Source organism: Capsella rubella, unplaced genomic scaffold, assembly GCF_000375325.1.
Source record: "Capsella rubella cultivar Monte Gargano unplaced genomic scaffold, Caprub1_0 scaffold_6, whole genome shotgun sequence".
NCBI classification, from domain to species: Eukaryota; Viridiplantae; Streptophyta; class Magnoliopsida; order Brassicales; family Brassicaceae; genus Capsella; species Capsella rubella.
The window spans coordinates 3,793,566-3,813,108 of NW_006238918.1; the positions used below are offsets into that span (position 1 = coordinate 3,793,566).

Here is a 19,543-nt window from a genome sequence, read left to right on the forward strand (position 1 = left end):
AACCCACAAATTCACCTTTTCTTATTCATATTTTGAATCAAAGCACAGAGCGTGAAAATCAAAAACAGCAATAGCATTATGATCCTGATTCCGAATAATCATACAATTCAACTAAATAGCAACAATGATGAGTAAATGTCAAGGATTCATCATAGACCGTCAAAGAAACGCAAATGGTCATCGAATGTCTCAGCATGCCTTATCTTAGTGATCGACCCATCTTCTTCAACCTGTGAATACAAAGAACAGAAATTGAAGAAAATAAGTTAAAATGCATGGCAATTTCTCTCAGGATCTTGATTCTTCTCCTGTGATTTCCCCACAAAACAAGAACAAAAAAATGTGTTGGTACCCAGTATTCCGGAGGACGCATCTTGAGATTATAAGTGGAAGCCATGCTCATACAGTATGCACCAGCGTCGTGAACTACCAGACCAGCTCCCTGTGATGAATTCAATAAACTCATTAGATTCCACATTACTAGAGCTGCTAAACAAAATTCAGTCCTATATAATACCTGTGGAGGAGTGGGAAGCTCTCTGTCTTTGCCCAAGAAATCAGCAGATTCACAGACAGGACCCACTACATCGAATTTGGTAACCTCGGCTTCAGGCGGTGGAGGAGAGACCAATTCAATGTGCTTTTGCATTAAGAAACAAGAACAAGAGCATGTTTAGCTTAGCTCAAAGGGGACCAAAATATGCAGATGCTGCTGTGAGTAGCATATTTGTTTTTACCTGATAAGCATCATAAAGACTGGGACGGATAAGCTCAGCCATACTTCCATCAATAACTATGAAGTTTTTAGTTCCATTCGTCTTCACACCAGTTACATGGTTGACGAAACAGCAAGTGTTTGCAATCAGAGATCTCCCTGGCTCGATTATTAGATTCAGGTCTCGTGAAAGAACAAGCTCTCTTACCTGAAACAGATCAACGATTGAAAATATTCTACCAATTCCAATACTTTTGAGATCAGATGAATGAAAGAATTTTTGAGATGTTATTCTTACGGTGTTGATGAGATCCATGGGTGTAGGAAGGACAGCACCGGCATGATAATAATCTATCCCTAAACCACCACCAATGTTCAAGTAACTAACTTCAAAGCCTTGGCGCCGTATTTCATCAATGTATTCCACCATAAGAACCGCAGCATCTCTGAATATATCCACCTGGAATCAACAAAAAATATACACATATGTAGAACTCAAGAGTCAAGATTTAATAGATGGAGCAAAAGAAAAGATGGAAAACAGGAACCGAGGGCAATCCATATTCATCTGATTACATCAAACCACAACTTAAGCAACTAAATGGAGTTACCTTTGTAATGGTAGAGCCTAGATGGCAATGAGCTCCAACAAGCTGCAGCTCTTTGGGATGTGCTTTCACTTGATCCAGAAACCACTGAAGCTTCTCGTTCCTGATACCAAACTTTGAGTTCTTGTTCCCAGTAGCTACATACGGATGCACCTGAAAAATTAAACAAACAGAAAAGCTCACTCATATCCAAGCTTTGCAGACCATTTATGTCAGACATGATGCAAAAATAAATTCAACCATACCTGAGGATCAACATCAGGATTGATACGCAGCAGTACATTGACCTGCTTACCAGAAATTCTAGAAGCTTCCACAATATTATTCAAGTCAAACTCGCTATCGACATTCACGAAAACACCTTCTTGAGCAGCTAGAACTAAATCTTCCAACAACTTGCCATTTCCATTGAAAATGCACCTATTCATTTTATCCAACAAAGACATATTCAGAAGTGATCCCATCACCAAGTCAAATCATTCCTATGAATAGTCGATTCCATTGACTTCACTATTGGGATAAAGTCAACTCCAAGTTGCAAAGCTCCCCAAATTAGATATAGAGCAATGGGTTGAAAAGAATCTTACTTTGTGGGATCGAAACCAGCACGAAGAGCAAGTCTGAGCTCATTTCCACTGACGAGCACAGCACCACAGCCCAAACTCCTGAGATGCTCCAAAATCTTGAGATTGTTATTAGCCTTAATAGCGTAACCAATGACGGAACTCACTCCTTCCAATGCTTCTTTATACGCCTCGAGGTTCCTTGTGATCTGAGGCTTGCTGTATAAGTAAAAAGGTCTTCTCTCGACAGACTCCATGATATCCTCAACCTTAGTTCCTTCGCAATAGAGGAACCCATCTGATGATTTCTTGAAGCAGTGATCGAACGAAGGCGCAGAAGATTCCTTCGCGAGTGTTTTGGAGGCGTTTTGGGAAACGGCGGCGGCTTTCACGGAGAGGCGCTTAAGTGGCTTCAAAGAGGATTTAAGAGACAAAACTGGGATTCTGGAGAGTGAGGTTTGATTCAATTGGTATTGGTTCAGAGTTACACGGAGAGATGAAGGTTGGGAGAGAAGCTGAGTTGCTGCCGCCATAGCTGGGATGATTTTGTGCGAGTTGTGTGTGAAGTGGCGGCGACTCTGTACAGTTACACTGAAATTAGGTTGTCGGGTCCGGTTTTGGATTTTATCCCGGTTTAAACTAAACGGTTCGAGAATTAGACTGGTGATAGTTGAACCGGTGGTGTGCAACAAGTAAATTTAGATAAAACATATGGGAAAAAGGTGAATATTATATTCGAGAACTTCAAATTATAAATTTACAGCTAAACTTTTAGATTGACCAGTTTTGCCTCACTCAGATGTCCTTAAGCTTTGTCAAATACTCCATATAACATAATAGTACTCATCTTCAAATGGTTCATATGGTATATTGTATAGATATAAGTAGATATGGTTTTTATAGTGTCATTACAAGGAAAGGTGATTGTCAAAGGCGATCAAATCAGTCGATTCAATCCTAGCTTTCATTTTCTTTCGCCCTCAGCTTTGGGATGGTTTGTGCTACTTATTGTTCGGACATGTTAGTTTGTTGTCCGTGGTAATTTTATGTGTCGGTAGTCACTTGTCTCAAAATTGAAAATGATAAGGAAATTAATCTATCCCCATTTAGACAAACTTGCCATTACTCACATCCACCCACTGCTTTGATTGGGAAATAGCTTGGAAACTATACCTTGTAGATGATAATTTAGTATGTCTGAATTCTGATATACGAGTTCTTGTACCGCCTAGATGAAGACGAAGCAGTGCAATTTGGTGACGAAAATGAAAACAAACGAGTTTTCATCCAACGATGGATAGTCAAAAACTAGCGATATAGGCTTGATTAAGAATTTAAGATGTTTTTGCGACAAATGTTTTAAGTGTTCATACGACAAATGACAAAGTAACTTTTTCTTTGGTTCGAAGTAATAAAGTAAGACGTTAAAAACAAACTTTACCATACGTAAATGGATTGGATGTACACTTTGGCGAAGATGGGTACTGTATATATTATTCCCTTTTTTTATGTGTCCATCGTTAATGTTTATGTACCTTGCTGGTCGGAACCACTTGTGGTTTCCGACAAGGCTCCTCTGTAATGCAGTTATCTTTTAATGGTGTGATCTGATAGTTGAGTTTTAAACTTTATGGGGTGGACACTTGACGGGTGATAGATAATTCTTTCGTGGTTAAAAGCTATACTTACTTAGATAGAGAGCGCTAAATGAATTAAGTAGTATAAATCACGTCAAATCTTGGGAAACGAGAGCTCGTAAACAGAGGATTAACAAAAATTAAAATTAAAAGCAGAGAGAGAGAGAGAGCAGCATTGCCGATGAGGAGAGAGCTCATGAAATAATTGACTTGGGATTTACTCTCTGAACAAAAAGGGTTTTGTTTATTCTAATTTAAAACTTACGGATCCCTAATCCATTATTACTCACTCCAATATCTGCACGCACTTAATTTTTGTTGGTCTTTTTTTAAACCTGCACTGACTTAAATTTATAACTTATTCAGTTGCGTGCACTCTTTTTTATTTTTATTTTTAGTAAAAGGAAGTGAACTACTACCACTATCACTCACTATATGTGTCGGTGGATTATTTTCATCCTTCATTTTTTTAATTTGATTTTGTAGAAACAAATCTAAAACTAGGAAATATTACGTTAACATAAAAGACTAAACATTTTTTGTTCAAAAAATAATAATAATAAACACAACATTTGTGTATTATTTGATTTGTTCTCAGAAAATAATTTGGTATTGTCAAAAAAAAAAAAAAGAACTTTGTACATAACTTTGTATCATCATCTACATTAAATATTTTTAACCACCCAATGAAGATTCCACACACTTGGGCATGGAAGTCATGAACATTCACAAAAATTTAAGTAAAAAACCAAAACAAAAAGGAAACAAATTATTTTTTTATAGAAAGCAATAAATAAATACCTCCAAAAAAATTAATAATAAAACGAAAATATTACAAAAAAATTTAAAGCTATTAAGATTCCACAAATAACTCTCAATTGTCTCTCTCTCTATTTCTCTCTCTCTCACTCTCTTTCTCTATTTGGTGAGCTCAGATCTGACCAGAGAAAGAAACAATCGGAGAAGATGACAGACCGAGTCTTCCCAGCTTCCAAACCACCAACCGCCACTAACGGAGTTCCCCCAGTTGGTTCCATTCCACCTCCCCCTGCTCCGGCCGCCGTAACAGCCAACGGAACAGCTAATCAGAAACCTCAAGTCTATATCCCAGCTAACCGTCCGGTTTACCGTCCTCAGCCTTACAGCCGCCGTCACCACCACCAATCCCGACCAAGCTGCCGACGAATTTGCTGCTGCTGCTGTTTCTGGTCGATTTTGATAATTCTCATCTTAGCTCTCATGGCCGCAATCGCCGCCACCGCCATGTACGTGATCTACCATCCTCGTCCGCCGTCCTTCTCCGTCCCGTCGCTCCGAATCGGACGCGTCAATCTAACCACCTCGTCTGATTCCTCCGTGTCGCATCTCTCTTCCTTGTTCAACTTCACTCTGATCTCGGAGAATCCGAACCAGCACCTCACTTTCTCCTACGATCCTTTCATCGTCACGATCGTAACAGCCAAATCCGGTACGGTTCTCGGAAACGGAACCGTACCGGCATTTTTCAGCGACAACGGGAACAAGACCTCGTTCCACGGGGTGATCGCAACGTCTACGACGGCGCGTGAGCTAGATCCGGATGAGGCGAAGGATCTGAAAACAGATCTGACGCGCGCGCGTGTGGGATACGAGATCCAGATGAGAACGAAAGTGAAGATGATGATGGGGAAGCTGAAGAGTGAAGGAGTAGAGATCAAAGTGAGCTGTGAAGGATTTGAAGGAGGTGTACCAAAAGGTAAAACACCAGTCATAGCAACTTCTAAAAAAACTAAGTGTAAGTCTGATCTGAGTGTCAAGGTCTGGAAATGGAGTTTTTAGACTTGGAGATTTTCATTATTTCACAATTGAAAATTTTCCATATAAATCTTTATTTTTATTTTTATTTTTATTTTTTCTGGATTTTGTAAAACTTTTGGGAATGATCCAAAAGAAGATTTTCTTCAGTTTGTTAGTTATAAGAAAATTTCAGAGAAGAGTCAGAGAGAGATAAGATATTGTCAAGTAGAGAAGAAGAAGACCACAGAGAATTCACGGCTTCTTAAAAGAAAAAAAAAAAGAAAAAAAAAATCTTGGAGTTTTGTTTTGTTAATGTTTGCCTTGGTTTGGAACTTTCTTATTTTTGAAGTTATATGTCTTTTTAATGGGATTACAAAAATATAAATGGAATGGAGAGTAATAGTACGAAAAAGCTGGAGAATCGCAGTATAGTGAGCATTAAAGTAAAAGATCATACGTAGTAGAGTAATAAAACACAGAACCTTAAAAATTGCAAAAGATGATGCCGTGGGGTTTTGTGAAGAGACAATGAAGAAAAGAATACTACTACTACTACTACTCAAGAGATGTGTTAAATGTTCAAATCCTCTCACGCGAATTACACAAACACCATTTAAGATGTGAATCGTCTTAACTGCATGCCTATTCTACTATCCTCGAGCAGTTGCATATTACAAAATTAATACTATAGCTCCCACTCCTTCCTTATTCATGAGTCTTATAAACATTAAATTATATATCTTGTTGCCATCAGCGTCTCCTAAAAAGACAAATTTTCTGGTCATATTGTCCTTTTAAAAATAAGAAAGAATGAATAAATGGTTCATTAAACATATTAAATCGTCTTTTAAGTGGATATACAATTTTTATCGACCCATAAGATCGTGAGATCTTATCCAACTACAGACTGATGTCGGTGTGACCAAATATGAGAGAAAGGAATCTGTCCAAGCCACAAATGGCGCTACCCAAAACGGCAAAAAAAGTTTGACGAAAATGTATTGTTTTAGGTGCGACTTAAAAAGGAAAAATCATAAAATTAAACGAGTGGTGACGGTGTATTGGATCTGGGCTATCTTTAAAAAAAATAAACGAGGCCCAAATTGAACCAGTAAAATATCAAAAAGATTTGTAGTTTTCCAAAAATAAAAAGAATCTGAAGCCCAACATAATTGTCTTAAAAAGCCTTTTTCACTTTTGTCTTCACTGTTGGTTTTCCGACATCATTTACTTCGCGGGGGGCAGCGCGACACGAACATAAGAACAGAAAAAAATAAGAAAAGGGATTATTCCGCCGTAGAATCTATATACTCTTCCCTCATCAACTTTGCTACACAAGCAATAATCTCAGTGTCGCTTCAAGGAAGAATATAAACTTCAGAATATATATTTTTTTAATCTATGGCGGAGAAGCTCGAGCCGGCGAAGGTTTTGTACTGCGGTGTTTGCTCTCTTCCTGCCGAATACTGTGAATTCGGTTCTGATTTCGCTAGATGTAAGCCCTGGCTCCTAGAAAACGCCCCGGATCTCTACCCTGATCTCCTCAAAGGTATCCAGAATTAGATCAAACCCTAATTTTCACCACTTCTCGAAACTCGATTGATTTTGCATAAATTCCTGTGCACTGTGTTTTCTAGTTCCTTAATTAGAATACCATCTAAAATATTCAAATCTTTTTAGTCTATTGCCTCTAATTTTCGATGCTTGAAAGAGATTTTCGTCAGTGCTACTGTGTAGAGTTTTTTTTATTCTTCTGACTATCTGATTTGACGGCTTACTAACATATGATTTGAATATGAATTTAAATGTCCAGAGGCTAACGAGAAGGCAGCAGATAATGTTTCTGACAAACTTCAGTCCGTTGGAATCTCTTCTGGTGGTGCTGGTGGGGCACAATCTTCTGCTCAGACTGGTATGTAATCTCTCCTTTTGGGCGTTCACTAATAAATCCCACTTCATAGTTCTCATATATTTGCAAGTTTATTTTCTCACTCAATAGGGTGCTGCAATGCACTTGGTCTATGTATTCTACTGTCTCACGTATTTGTTACTGTACATTGCTTATGTACGATTCCAATTGAATGGCTGGAAGCATCTGTGATGTATTCCTTTTGGCTGAAGAATCTGCTAACAAACTTTTAAACATGAATGAGAGATATATATATAGAGTTACTGATTGGTGTTGATGCCTATGTTGAAAGGATTTGGCTGTTAGTTGAATTCCGAATCAGTAATCATTGGATTTTTGAATATTTATAGGAGGGACATCCAAGAAGGAGGAAGTGAAACGCCTACCAGGGGGAAAGGTTAAAAAGAAAGTAAGTACTAATGTATTAGCAAGTTTTCATGATGTACATACATCTTTTGATTTTCTTTTTCGTTTCTGTGGTCTTTCATGTGAACCTGTTTCCGGTTGTCTTATTTTTCTAACGCTTATGGTACTCTACACAGGATAGACAAGAAGTGATTATTGAAAAGGTTGTGCGCAACAAGCGTAAGTGTATCACCATTGTGAAGGGACTAGAACTGTTTGGTGAGTTATTTACTTTTTTTTGGTGAGATATCTTAATCATCTTACTGACTGGAAGTCTGGAACAAGCCTCATCCTTTTGTCCCGTAAAAATTTGTTCTTCAGGAATAAAACTCAGTGACGCCTCTAAAAAGCTAGGGAAGAAGTTTGCTACTGGAGCATCAGTTGTCAAGGTATGTAGAAGATGAAATTGCATATCAAATATTAATACAAAGTAGGTTATATGCTTAATTGCTTAGACAGACTAGTGATACTGGGTTTTGATCGAGCTGATCTTGCGACCAATGGGAAAAAATCTGATCTGGATTGGGCAACTTATGGCTTCATAGAGTCTGTAATGCTTTAAAATTATTGTGTTTCTAATATCAAAATATGGATTCCGAAGATAATTATGAAATCTACTTCTGTACGATTTTTGAACCACTCTGATTATTGGCCTTTATTTTGTGCTTCAGGGACCAACTGAAAAGGAACAAATTGACGTTCAAGGAGATATAATCTATGATATCGTTGAATTCATTACAGACACTTGGCCTGATGTAACATTACTTACCCTTTTTTCTTCCCCAGCTTCTTCTTCTTGTTCATTGCATTCATGTGATATCTCAGTTATTTTAATAAACTAGAGTAAATCTGCTTCACAGTCCTTACTCATGAGTGTTGTATTGCCACATCCAGGTACCTGAAAGATCCATTTTCTTCATCGAAGATGGGAAGAAGGTCCAAGCTGGTTGATGATCACCTTTGTCCTCGGTTTTTGGCATGGCGGGTTCATGTAGACGAGCTAGTTCCTGAGTTCTCCTATGTGTTTGGAGGATATCGCATCATGATATAATAACTTTCAACATAACGTATAGTTGGATTATCATACTATTTTCTTATTTCGGGATGCGATAATTCCAGACAGGTTTCTCCAAACATTTCTGTTTTTGGTGGGTCATAATATTTAAAATGTGCCGTGAAATGAATCTGTTCTTCATCCTTTACCCATGATCAGCTTTTCACCATTTCGGATTTAGGAAGCAACTTGATGTCCGGTTTTTAGACTCTAAACTCTCACTGGCAAAACCCGTGAGCCCTCGTCTTATAAGTCAATAGTAATGGACAGTTAGATCCCAAAATTGATAATCGTCTTATAAGTCAATAGTAATGGACAGTTAGATCCCAAAATTGATAATCGTTTTAGCACTAAACCAGGCTTAACCGTTATAGTTAAGTTTGCGTTGAGACGTATTACTGGATAGCACTTATTCACTTAACCTGACACCAAAAGTTGTTCCAGCATAATGACATTTTGATCTCTATCTGTGCTTTACCGATTTATCTATCATATCAAACAGTTATCATCATCGAAAACCAAACCTTAAATAAGAGATTAACTGACTCAGTTACATTCGCGATGAAATAGGAACAACTGATCTCATGGAGTCTTGGTTACTTGTACTAATATCACCTGACTCATCATCATTCTTGGGGTCCAATTTGAAGAATGAGAGAACAATAGAAGCAAGCTGATGCTGGTGAGAAGTGTACTCATGATCAGCTTCTTCAATAAGACACAACTTATGATTCTTTATATTTTTGGCAAACTCGGATGCTTCTGTTACATGCACGATCCTATCATTTGACCCATGAACTGTTAAGACCCTGAAATTTTAAGAGAGTCATTAGTTCCCCTTCCAAAAGAGACAAATCCTTATAGAGTATGATGACAGACCTGCAGTTTTCATGAATTAAGAGACATGCTTCAAGCGTATCAGTTGTGAGACGGTCCATTAGACTCTCTTCGGTTACCCGATATGCAAACATTCCTGCAACGGAGAAAGGGGAATGAGTTATCTGTAATGGTATTGGCAAATGCCCAAACACCAAGTTTTCTGGCTCTAACAATCACAAAACAAATCAGCTGGAAGATTTACCCTTTCTGTTCCTAACATCAATGAACCCATTCTCTTTGATCCTCCTAAAGTAATCCTTACCAAGCCGGGCTTCGATTCCTCTCTCAAGAAAAAACCGGCCTGAGATATTCACAACAGTCTGCACATCCTTGTACTTTGCTGCATACAAAAGCACCACATTTCCACCTGCCAAAAATTTCAGTGACAACAACAACTCTTCAGATCTCACATATACTTTCTTAAAATAATAAAAAAACGAAATCCACCATAGCTTTACGTTGATAGACCTTTACTATGTCCGATTATGGCAGAAATATCACGGTTATCCCCACGCAAGTGTTGCAGAACAGAGCGCAGATCTTCAACTTCACGGCGATAGTTACCATACTGAAATGATCCTTGGCTTTCCCTGAAGCCCCAAAACATGAGTAAAGCAGCAAAAACTTCCTCCACTCTAGTTAGAAGGATTCACTAACCCGTTGCCAGCAAAGTCAAACCGAAAAGAACTAATCATCGCTCTTTCAAAGAAATTGGCAATGGTGACCATGGGAATCCGATCCTAGAAGGATATATATCAGGATTTCAGTAATAACAAGGAATACAAATCAATTAGATGATGAGAATGGAGTAAAAGAAAAAAAAAAGAAGCAAACACCTTAGATGATTGAAGTCCATGGCAGATGACAACAGTTTCAGTAGAACCCGTATCTTGCAAAACTCCAACGAGTTTCTCACCATGACTGTTCTCAATTACAACTCTTCGGTGTTGAATCTCTACGCAGACAAAACAAATCATCCGATCACTAACAACAATGTACGAAACGAAACACAGCTTGTTCTATGATCAATCAGAGAAGGGAGCTCGAATCAGACACTGAAATCCAAATACAATAACAATAGAATTGCTAGTTCTAGGAACAATTGAACATAATCTCCTCACACATCAGTAAAATGCAAATGATAGCGGATGTTAGAATCAAAAATACAATGGTACAATTTTGGGTATGTGGAGAGGTCATGGATTGATAAAGGAGGTGAAGCTAACCCGAGTTGTCGATTCGTTCATGGCTAGATTGATCCCGGCGAGTCTCCGACATCGTCGCGCGCGCGGAGGAGAAAACGGCGAAGCTTGAAAGCTCTTGCGGTGGTGGCAAGACCGATTAGCGGGTAATATTGCTAAATTATTTTGTACCTCTGGATTTTTTCTTTTTTTGCTAAGGAATTATTTTTTACTGTTTTACTTACTATGATCTATGAAGAAATATTTTACCAAAAGTATCCATATTTTCGAGTGTTATAACCAAAATTATTTATTTTATACCTTAAAATAATTATAAGGGATTATATCTAGTTATATCTTTCTATAACTATTATTAAAAAATATTCATATTGTCATATATATATCTTACTTATTTAGTTTAAGTCATCGTTGAATTGAAGGCAAACAAATAAAATAAAATAAAAAAAATTTGGGAGCTCAATATCCACTATTTTCTAAAGACTCAAAATATCAACCTATGGATTTTGATATGAATACTTACCTCTCTGAAATCAAATTGTTTATAGTTTATACTAATAACATGCATCCCTTAAGGATCGACATCATGCGTTATGAATCGTACTATTTTTGAGTTGATATGTTTAGATCGAAAGTAAGGACCACTTTAACATCAACAACATGCAATTAGTCTTTGCTGTTTTAACTTGAACTCGATATTTTACTTTGTAATCGGGATTAGGAAGAAAAACAATACCAGTGTGTGATGACTATTGGGATTTTCTCCCAATTTGTTCTTTGGTATTTTGATTTGAGCTTAGCATAAGGAATATATATATTATTTTTTGTCAAAATGACAAAATAAAAAGGTGCATGAAACTTAATGTTTTAAAAAAAAGAAGCGATGAGAAGAAGTAAAAGATTGTATTTAATTCAACCGTAACCTAATGTTTCTTTCTCTTATGATTTTTGGTTGTAACAAATGTTAATTGTTTAAAAAAAAAAAAAAAAACAAATGTTAATTGTTGGTCTACGTTGAGGGAAAACGTAAGGAAATCTGCGCATGAAACTTTCCTAGACATTGATCCAAGACATGAGAAGATCTCATTAAGATGTTTGGTGAGTCAATTCAATTCGTCTTTTTTTTCTTTGTTTGCATGGTTTTATTTATCTCCCTGTGATATTTTTTTTTGTCTTAAACAATTTAACCCAACTTGTACAAACACTTTATTTTTTCCCTTTTGATAGATCGATCACTCTGTTATAGAGAGCTATGGAGCAGGAGGAAGAAATGTGATAACGTCTAGGGCTTATCCCATCATGGCAATTGGTGAAGCAGCTAAGCTCTTCGTGTTCAATGATGGAACAAGGGGTGTGACCATGTCGTCTCTGGATGCTTGGAGCATGAGAAGTGCTGATATCAATTCCAACGCAGTTTAAGCAATCATTAATAAATAATAATGATTAACCTATCCTATAATAATCTTCGGACTGTCCCTGAGATATTTCGTGGCTTGTCATGAACAGTTGAATTGTTTAAAGATTTATGTGTGTTTTTGTATTCAAGTTATGAATTGACAATTGATGGTTTTTATTTTTGGTTAATATGCTAAAGTCTCCTAATTCTGAAAAGTAAAATGACACAATGTGTTAGATTTGTTTGGGAAATGACTCTTTTTGGGTTGGCGTAAATATTCCATTATATAGAAAGACTGGCATAGGTAAAAATGATATGATGTTTGTTTAAATGTTTTTATTTTTTCTTTTCTTTTCTTGATAACAAAATACTCATATAGTATGATACAAAATAAAGTAAAATGTAAGATGTTTGTCAAAAAGTAAAAAAACCACTAAAATACATGTTATTTAAGAAGTCACATAGGATAAGTATAATGCAGCTATCTAATGGATATTCTGAATTATGTATTCTTATTGGTCTAATTACTTGGTATTAAACTATTAATCACGAACACAATTCTTATTGGTCTGATTAATTAAGTGGCGCTTTCAACTACTTAAGACTTAAGCCATATATATGATATTGATCATGCCGTCTCCTTGTTTATAATACAAACTTTAAAATATTAAAAGGATATTTTCTAAAAACAAAGACTATATATGTACAGTTTTATAGACTTTTTCATTAGAGAAAGCATAACTTATTCCATAAACAATAACCCCACTGACAGTTCTGCAATAATAATAGAAATCACATTTAAGAATAATCCAATAAAGATCTTACCTGCAATGTATTATTAACAAAGACCGACGACTTTTTTATCCCAAAAAAAGGAAAAGAAAACAAAGACTGACGTCTACAAAGCTTAATCAATAATTATAGTAATTAATTACATAGACGTCATCAACATTTATCTGAGAGTTTCTTCCACGATACTTCGAGCTTAAGACAAAATTAGAATAATTTGTCAACGTCGACGCCAATGGCATTATAAGAAAGCTACACTACACATATATACCACATAGTTTTTGTAATCCTCGAGCATCAAAATCCGTTGCAGCGTAAGGCGGATCATCATCAATGGCTGAACATGGAAACGTCGATGCTCTTCTTCCAAACGAAGTTCTTAACCGGACTGCCTTCCATTTCCAACCTCAGAGAAATTGGCTCAACGGTTCTATTTCTTTCTTTTCCCCTCATATATATATTTTCATAGATCATGTTGGCAAATATATAGTATCTCTTATGTTATTAGTTCATCATACCAAAAACAATAGCTCATTTCTATGTATTGCAATTAGTTTTATGTAATTCATCATTTACATAAATACTAACCGTTGTCTTAATTTTGTGTCCCTTCTGGTGCCTTGGATGCATTTCTGAAACCTGAAGATCCAAACGGTAATCAAATACTCTGCAAATCATTAACTTGTTACACAAGGAACCCTATAGTTGTTTTATATGATTGAATTATTAATGTTACAAATGTTATCCCAGCGCCAATGTACTACAAAGGATTCTACCATCTGTTCTACCAGCACAACCCTTTAGCTCCTGATTTCAGTCGCAAAATGATGATATGGGGACACTCTGTTTCACAAGATATGGTCAACTGGATCCAACTTGAACCAGCCCTTTCTCCCTCTGAGCCCTTTGACATCAACAGCTGCTGGTCAGGAGCTGCCACGATCCTCCCTGATGGCAGACCTATAATTTTGTACACCGGACTCGACAACAACAACAGAACACAAGTCACAGTTGTTGCCGAACCAAAGGACGTTTCTGACCCTTTGCTTCGTGAGTGGGTTAAGCCAAAGTACAATCCTGTGATGGTTCCCCCAAGTAATGTCTATCATGATTGTTTCCGTGATCCAACAACCGCGTGGCAAGGGCAAGATGGGAAATGGAGAGTGCTCATTGGAGCTAAGGTGAAAGATACTGAGACGGGAATGGCCATTTTGTACCGGAGCGATGATTTTGTCCAGTGGACAAAGTATCCGGTGCATTTACTTGAGGCTGAAGGAACCGGAATGTGGGAATGCCCTGATTTCTTCCCTGTTTCCATCACTGGTAAAGAAGGTGTAGATACTTCGGTTAACAATGCTAGTGTGAGGCATGTCTTGAAGGCCAGTTTTGGAGGCAATGATTGCTATGTCCTTGGTAAATACTCTTCTGAGAATGAAGAGTTTATAGGTGATTATGAGTTCACTAAGACAAGTGCGGATTTGAGATATGATTATGGAAAGTTTTATGCCTCGAAGGCGTTCTTCGATAGTGTTAAGAATCGAAGGATCAACTGGGGTTGGGTGGTAGAGACTGATAGCAAAGAAGATGATTTCAAGAAAGGATGGGCTGGCCTAATGGTAAATATAATATTCTAGGTTTTAACTAAAAGTTAATATTAGTTGTGAAGTAATTCTGATGAATTGGGCTGTATTTGGCTTTAGTCTCTTCCCAGGGAAATGTGGCTGGACACAAGTGGAAAGAGGCTGATTCAATGGCCAATTGAAGAAATCAATCATCTCCGGACCAAAAGTGTTAAACTCGATAGCTATGTATTCGAAACCGGCGCAGCCTTTGAAATCTCAGGCATCACTGCCGCCCAAGTAAGTTTTCTCATCGTGTTGTTTGTTACGAATCTTGAAAACACTTAAAAATTTTAAAAATTTGTTTGCATTGAATGCATAATTAAATCCTTAACACAATCAAAAGTAAAATCAAATAAATGGAAACTCTATATTTATTTTATTTTTATTTATTTTTGTCAAAAAAGGAAAATATCCTTTTAACAAAAGAAAAAAAAAAAACAAACGAATCGATGATTATATAACGTAATTAACAAGTAGCTCTTGTTTTGTTGTTACAGGCCGACGTAGAAGTGACTTTTAATCTGCCATTCCTGGAAGATAAGAAGCCCGAGAAACTGGAGGCTGACCAAGTTGATGATGAGACTCTGTTCGATCGTGACAGCTCGGTTGGATGCGTTTACGGTCCTTTTGGATTGCTAGCGTTGGCTACCGATGATTTATCAGAACAAACCGCAATCTTCTTTAAAGTTATCCGTCGTGGAAATGGATATGCAGTTGTAATTTGCAGCAGCGAGAAGAGGTCAGTTTTTGAATTTGATCCAAAAACATGAAATCTGATGTTTTATTGTACAAAATTGGTAGTTTATATCCATGTTATTATACGTAGGTCTTCGTTGAGAGACAACGTGAAGAAATCTTCGCATGGAACATTCGTAGACATCGATCCAAGGCAGGAGAAGATCTCATTAAGATGTTTGGTGAGCTAAATTAATTTCGCCCAAATTAAGACTTTTTCTTCATAATCAATTTTTATTTTTTATTTTGCTAAGAAATTTACATAGTAAACAATTTAACTTAAAAAAAAAAAAAGAATTTAACTTGTGAAAACCACTCTTTTTTTTTTTTTTTCCCCTAGATCGATCACTCTATTATAGAGAGCTACGCAGCAGGAGGAAAAAGTGTGATAACATCAAGGGTTTATCCCAAATTGGCAATTGGGGAAGCAGCTAAGCTTTATGTGTTCAATGATGGAGCAGACGGTGTGATCATGACGTCTCTGGAAGCTTGGAGCATGAGAACTGCCCAAATCAATTTAAACTCAACTTATTGATATTAATCATTTCATAATGATAACAATAATCTTTGGACTGTGTTTTTCAAACAAAATATATATATATAGATATATATATATTTGGACTGCAAGTCAAGATGTTTCATGCCTTATCATGAACTGCTGAATCTTGTAAGAAATATGCGTCTTTTGTATTCAAGTTATTGGTGTGGGTTTATTTTCGTTTCCCTTAGTAAACACTATTGTAAGCCTTCTCATTATTATTATTTTTTATTGAATTGGCACGAATAAACCTCTATCAGTTCTCATTTTGTGTATCATTTTGTGTTTGTGGGTGTGTGTGTGTAAGCAACAGCACAAGCAAGAGTTTATTTGGTTGATGGACTAAGTTCAGAAAAAATCTAACATATACTATTAATTATTTAAATTACGATAATATTAATTGATTACATTACTTGTGTAATAATAATTCGGGAACTAAAGTTATGCCACGTATTACATTATCATGAATCGATTGTATATTGTAATAAATTACTTTTAAGCGATTAATTTCTTTCATAAACAAAGACCGACGAACAAACAAATTTAAAGTATGGTAACCCTATCTGCAAATATTTCCACAGTTTAAAGTAAACAAAAATGAAGTCGACAAAAGATAAAGTAAACAAAATGGATAATCTATGATGATTGTAAGAACAATACAAATTAACAAATAATTTAACAATATCTTCCACATCACTTACTTTAACCTTATGACATACGAAGAGGTAGTACACATAGCACTATAAACTACAACGAAACTTTCTTTACATTTTCTTGGCAAGATCCAAAGTAAATACAGTATAAGAGAAACGATCATCAATGGAGGCTTCTTCTTGCGATGGATATGGCAACTTCCAGCCTTACCGAACTTGCTTCCATTTTCAAGCGCACAAGAATTGGCTCAACGGTTATAACTTATAACTCTATTTGTCTTACTTTTCTCTGATCCAATGTGCAATATATGATACTTTCACATATACAGTACCAACATAATTATAATTAATCTTTGTGTTGGTTATTGTTGTTGCGCTTCTGGTCCTTGGATTATTATTACCTACGATGCATCTTGGAATGTGAAGATCCCAACGGTAAAAAAGCTCTGTTTTTCTTTTATTTGACGAGAATCCAAACATTGCATACATGATGAGACTGTACTCATAATTATTTTACAAACTCAGGACCATTGTACTACAAAGGATTCTACCATCTGTTCTACCAACACAACCCTTTGGCTCCATATTTTGGGGAAATTATGGTATGGGGACACTCTGTTTCACAAGATTTGGTAACTGGATCCAACTTGAACCAGCCATTGTTCCCTCAGATCCCTCTGACATCAACAGCTGCTGGTCAGGATCCGCCACGATCCTCCCTGATGGCAAACCTGTAATGTTGTACACAGGAAGCGACACGAATAAACACCAGGTAACTGATCTTGCCAAACCTAAGGATGCTTCTGACCCTTTGCTTCGTGAGTGGGTAAAGGCTAAAGGCAACCCTGTGATGGTTCCACCTAGTAACGTCCCTGTTGATTGTTTCCGAGACCCAACAACCGCGTGGCTAGGGCAAGATGGGAGATAGAGAGTTCTTGTCGGAGCTAAGGAGAAAGATAGTAAAAAAGGAATGGCACTTTTGTACCACAGTGATGATTTTGTTCAATGGACAAAGTCTCATGTGCCTCTACTTGAATCACAAGTCACCGGAATGTGGGAATGTGTGGATTTTTTTCCGGTGTCGGTCACTGGTAGAGAGGGTTTAGACACGTCGGTGAACAATTCGAGTGTGAGGCATGTGTTAAAGGCGAGTTATGGAGGCAATGATTGCTATGTCATTGGTTCATATTCTTCCGAGACAGAAATCTTTTCCGCAGACTCCGAGTTCACTAACACAGCTGATGATTTGAGATATGATTACGGAAATCTATTCGCGTCCAAGGCCTTCTTTGATAGTGCTACGAATCGGAGGATCTCATGGGGATGGATTATGGAGAGAGACAGCAAGGAAGATGATATCGTTAAAGGATGGGCTGGAATTATGGTAAAACCTAGTATATTTTAATAAGTTTTAAATTTTTAAAAACTTTGTAGTAATGTCAAGAAATTTCATGAACTTGTTACTTTCCTTTTTAGGGTCTCCCAAGGGAGATCTGGCTGGACAGAAGTGGGAAGAAGTTGATGCAATGGCCAGTCGAGGAAATCAACAATCTCCGAGCCAAAAGAGTTAGCTTGTATAACAAACAACTTGGAAGCGGCTCTGTTTTTGAAATATCTGGCATCACTGCATCACAAGTCAGTTTCCTTTTTATGATTTAGTAACAAAACCCAACTTAAATAGGAAAAATGATATAATAAAGTATATTAGATTGGATTGCTTGTACTGTACTAACGAATTTGTTGTTTTTTTTTTTTTTGTTTTTTTTAATATATTTGTTTAAGGCCGACATAGAAGTAGCTTTTGATTTACGTGATCTAGCAAATGATCCCGAGATTCTGGATTCAGAAGAAGTTGACCAAGCGACTTTAATCGCTAGTTACAGCGCATCGGTTAGAGGCGTTTATGGACCTTTTGGATTGTTAGCGTTAGCTAGCAATGATTTAGCAGAGCACACTGCAATCTTCTTTAGAGTTATTCGTCGTGGGGATGGGCATTCGGTTGTAATGTGCAGCGATGAGACTAAGTATTTTTTTTTTTACTTTGATCAAAACTTTTAAGACCGATGTACATATGCTAGCATCTGATCTTGTGTGATTTGATATTCTTATATTATGGTCATTTAGGTCTTCATTGAGAGACAACATAGAGAAAGCTGCAGTTGGAACGGTCCTTGATATTGATCCAAGACATGAAAAGATCTCGTTAAGATGTCTGGTCAGATTAATTTCATTTTTTTTAGTATAACCTTAGTTAACATATTTAGACCTTTCTCGGTTTCAACGTGGAATGACTAAACGTTTTTGGTTTCTAGATTGATCACTCGGTTATAGAGAGCTACGGGGGAGAAGGAAGAAGTGTGATAACGTCTAGGGTTTATCCGAAAATAGCAATAGGTGAAGAATCTAGGCTTTACGTGTTCAATCATGGAATAAAAGGTGTGACCATGTCCTCTTTGGAAGCTTGGAGCATGAGAAAAGCACAAATCAATTCGAACGCAACTTAAGTAGTCATGTTACTATGTTAGTAATGATTACAGTTACCTTTTGGATATCCAACCAAATGTATAGGATATGAGTGTGTAAGAAACCAAAAACTATGTAAAGAAATGTGGTGGTGGGCCGAGAAGATGCAAGTCCATCCCCGAACCAGTCCGCCACAGATCGGGTGGGATCGATTGGTGTGGTTGTGTGGTTTACTTCTTTGAGATAAAAAGCCATGTGATAAGCCTTCCGTACTTATAATTGATATTCATATCTGTTGTAATCTAATCTATTTTTTTTTTTACTGTCACTTTTTTTTAATTGGTTCAACTTGAACCCTACTATAAAGTCTGTAAATATACATCAAAAGAATACCATTAGACATTAGAGGAGTTGTTTGCTAATTATTATGAATTCAGGACAGTTAATCAATTTTTTCTCCTTTTTGTTAAAGGACTAACAAATTTTTTCTTATAACATCACTATCAACATATCATAAAGGACTGGCTATATAAAATGGTTAGAATTATATTAAAATTAGTGTGGCCAATAGTGGTGGGTGAGTGGTGTATGAGCTCAGATTT

General features: G+C 36.7%; 5 protein-coding genes and 1 pseudogene across 6 annotated transcripts; 4 read left to right on the forward strand and 2 right to left on the reverse strand.

The window, feature by feature from the left end:
- Positions 1–52: 52 nt before the first annotated feature.
- Positions 53–2,457, reverse strand: LOC17881396 (diaminopimelate decarboxylase 2, chloroplastic). Its single transcript, XM_006287546.2, has 8 exons — positions 1,911–2,457; positions 1,569–1,743; positions 1,327–1,476; positions 1,014–1,175; positions 738–923; positions 518–640; positions 353–442; positions 53–230 (listed from the first exon to the last, which is right to left on the reverse strand). The coding sequence occupies exons 1-8, from the start codon at positions 2,417–2,419 to the stop codon at positions 150–152; spliced, it is 1,476 nt and encodes a 491-aa protein (XP_006287608.1). The 5' UTR covers positions 2,420–2,457; the 3' UTR covers positions 53–149.
- A 1,921-nt stretch (positions 2,458–4,378) lies between these two features.
- On the forward strand, positions 4,379–5,466 carry LOC17881417 (NDR1/HIN1-like protein 6). The gene has a single exon (XM_023780629.1). The coding sequence runs from the start codon at positions 4,490–4,492 to the stop codon at positions 5,339–5,341; it is 852 nt and encodes a 283-aa protein (XP_023636397.1). The 5' UTR covers positions 4,379–4,489; the 3' UTR covers positions 5,342–5,466.
- Positions 5,467–6,522: 1,056 nt separating this feature from the next.
- On the forward strand, positions 6,523–8,815 carry LOC17883753 (translation machinery-associated protein 22). The gene is made up of 7 exons (XM_006288637.2): positions 6,523–6,848; positions 7,113–7,211; positions 7,559–7,617; positions 7,751–7,832; positions 7,935–8,002; positions 8,285–8,368; positions 8,508–8,815. The coding sequence occupies exons 1-7, from the start codon at positions 6,701–6,703 to the stop codon at positions 8,562–8,564; spliced, it is 597 nt and encodes a 198-aa protein (XP_006288699.1). The 5' UTR covers positions 6,523–6,700; the 3' UTR covers positions 8,565–8,815.
- A 251-nt stretch (positions 8,816–9,066) lies between these two features.
- On the reverse strand, positions 9,067–10,885 carry LOC17881167. 2 transcript variants are annotated; one of them, XM_023781188.1, is made up of 7 exons: positions 10,773–10,885; positions 10,383–10,501; positions 10,204–10,286; positions 10,015–10,136; positions 9,809–9,913; positions 9,547–9,640; positions 9,067–9,476 (listed from the first exon to the last, which is right to left on the reverse strand). In XM_023781188.1, exons 1-7 carry the CDS (start codon positions 10,822–10,824, stop codon positions 9,218–9,220), a joined length of 834 nt encoding a protein of 277 aa, XP_023636956.1. In that variant the 5' UTR covers positions 10,825–10,885; the 3' UTR covers positions 9,067–9,217. The 2 variants fall into 2 exon arrangements, with proteins under 2 accessions (XP_023636956.1, XP_006288247.2); XM_006288185.2 differs by having other exon boundaries at positions 9,749–9,913.
- Positions 10,886–13,240: 2,355 nt separating this feature from the next.
- Positions 13,241–16,000, forward strand: LOC17882417 (beta-fructofuranosidase, insoluble isoenzyme CWINV6). Its single transcript, XM_023781508.1, has 7 exons — positions 13,241–13,357; positions 13,576–13,584; positions 13,681–14,546; positions 14,631–14,789; positions 15,050–15,291; positions 15,379–15,469; positions 15,628–16,000. Exons 1-7 carry the CDS (start codon positions 13,264–13,266, stop codon positions 15,820–15,822), a joined length of 1,656 nt encoding a protein of 551 aa, XP_023637276.1. The 5' UTR covers positions 13,241–13,263; the 3' UTR covers positions 15,823–16,000.
- Positions 16,001–16,629: 629 nt separating this feature from the next.
- On the forward strand, positions 16,630–19,263 carry LOC17881110 (annotated as a pseudogene).
- The last annotated feature ends 280 nt before the right edge of the window (positions 19,264–19,543 follow it).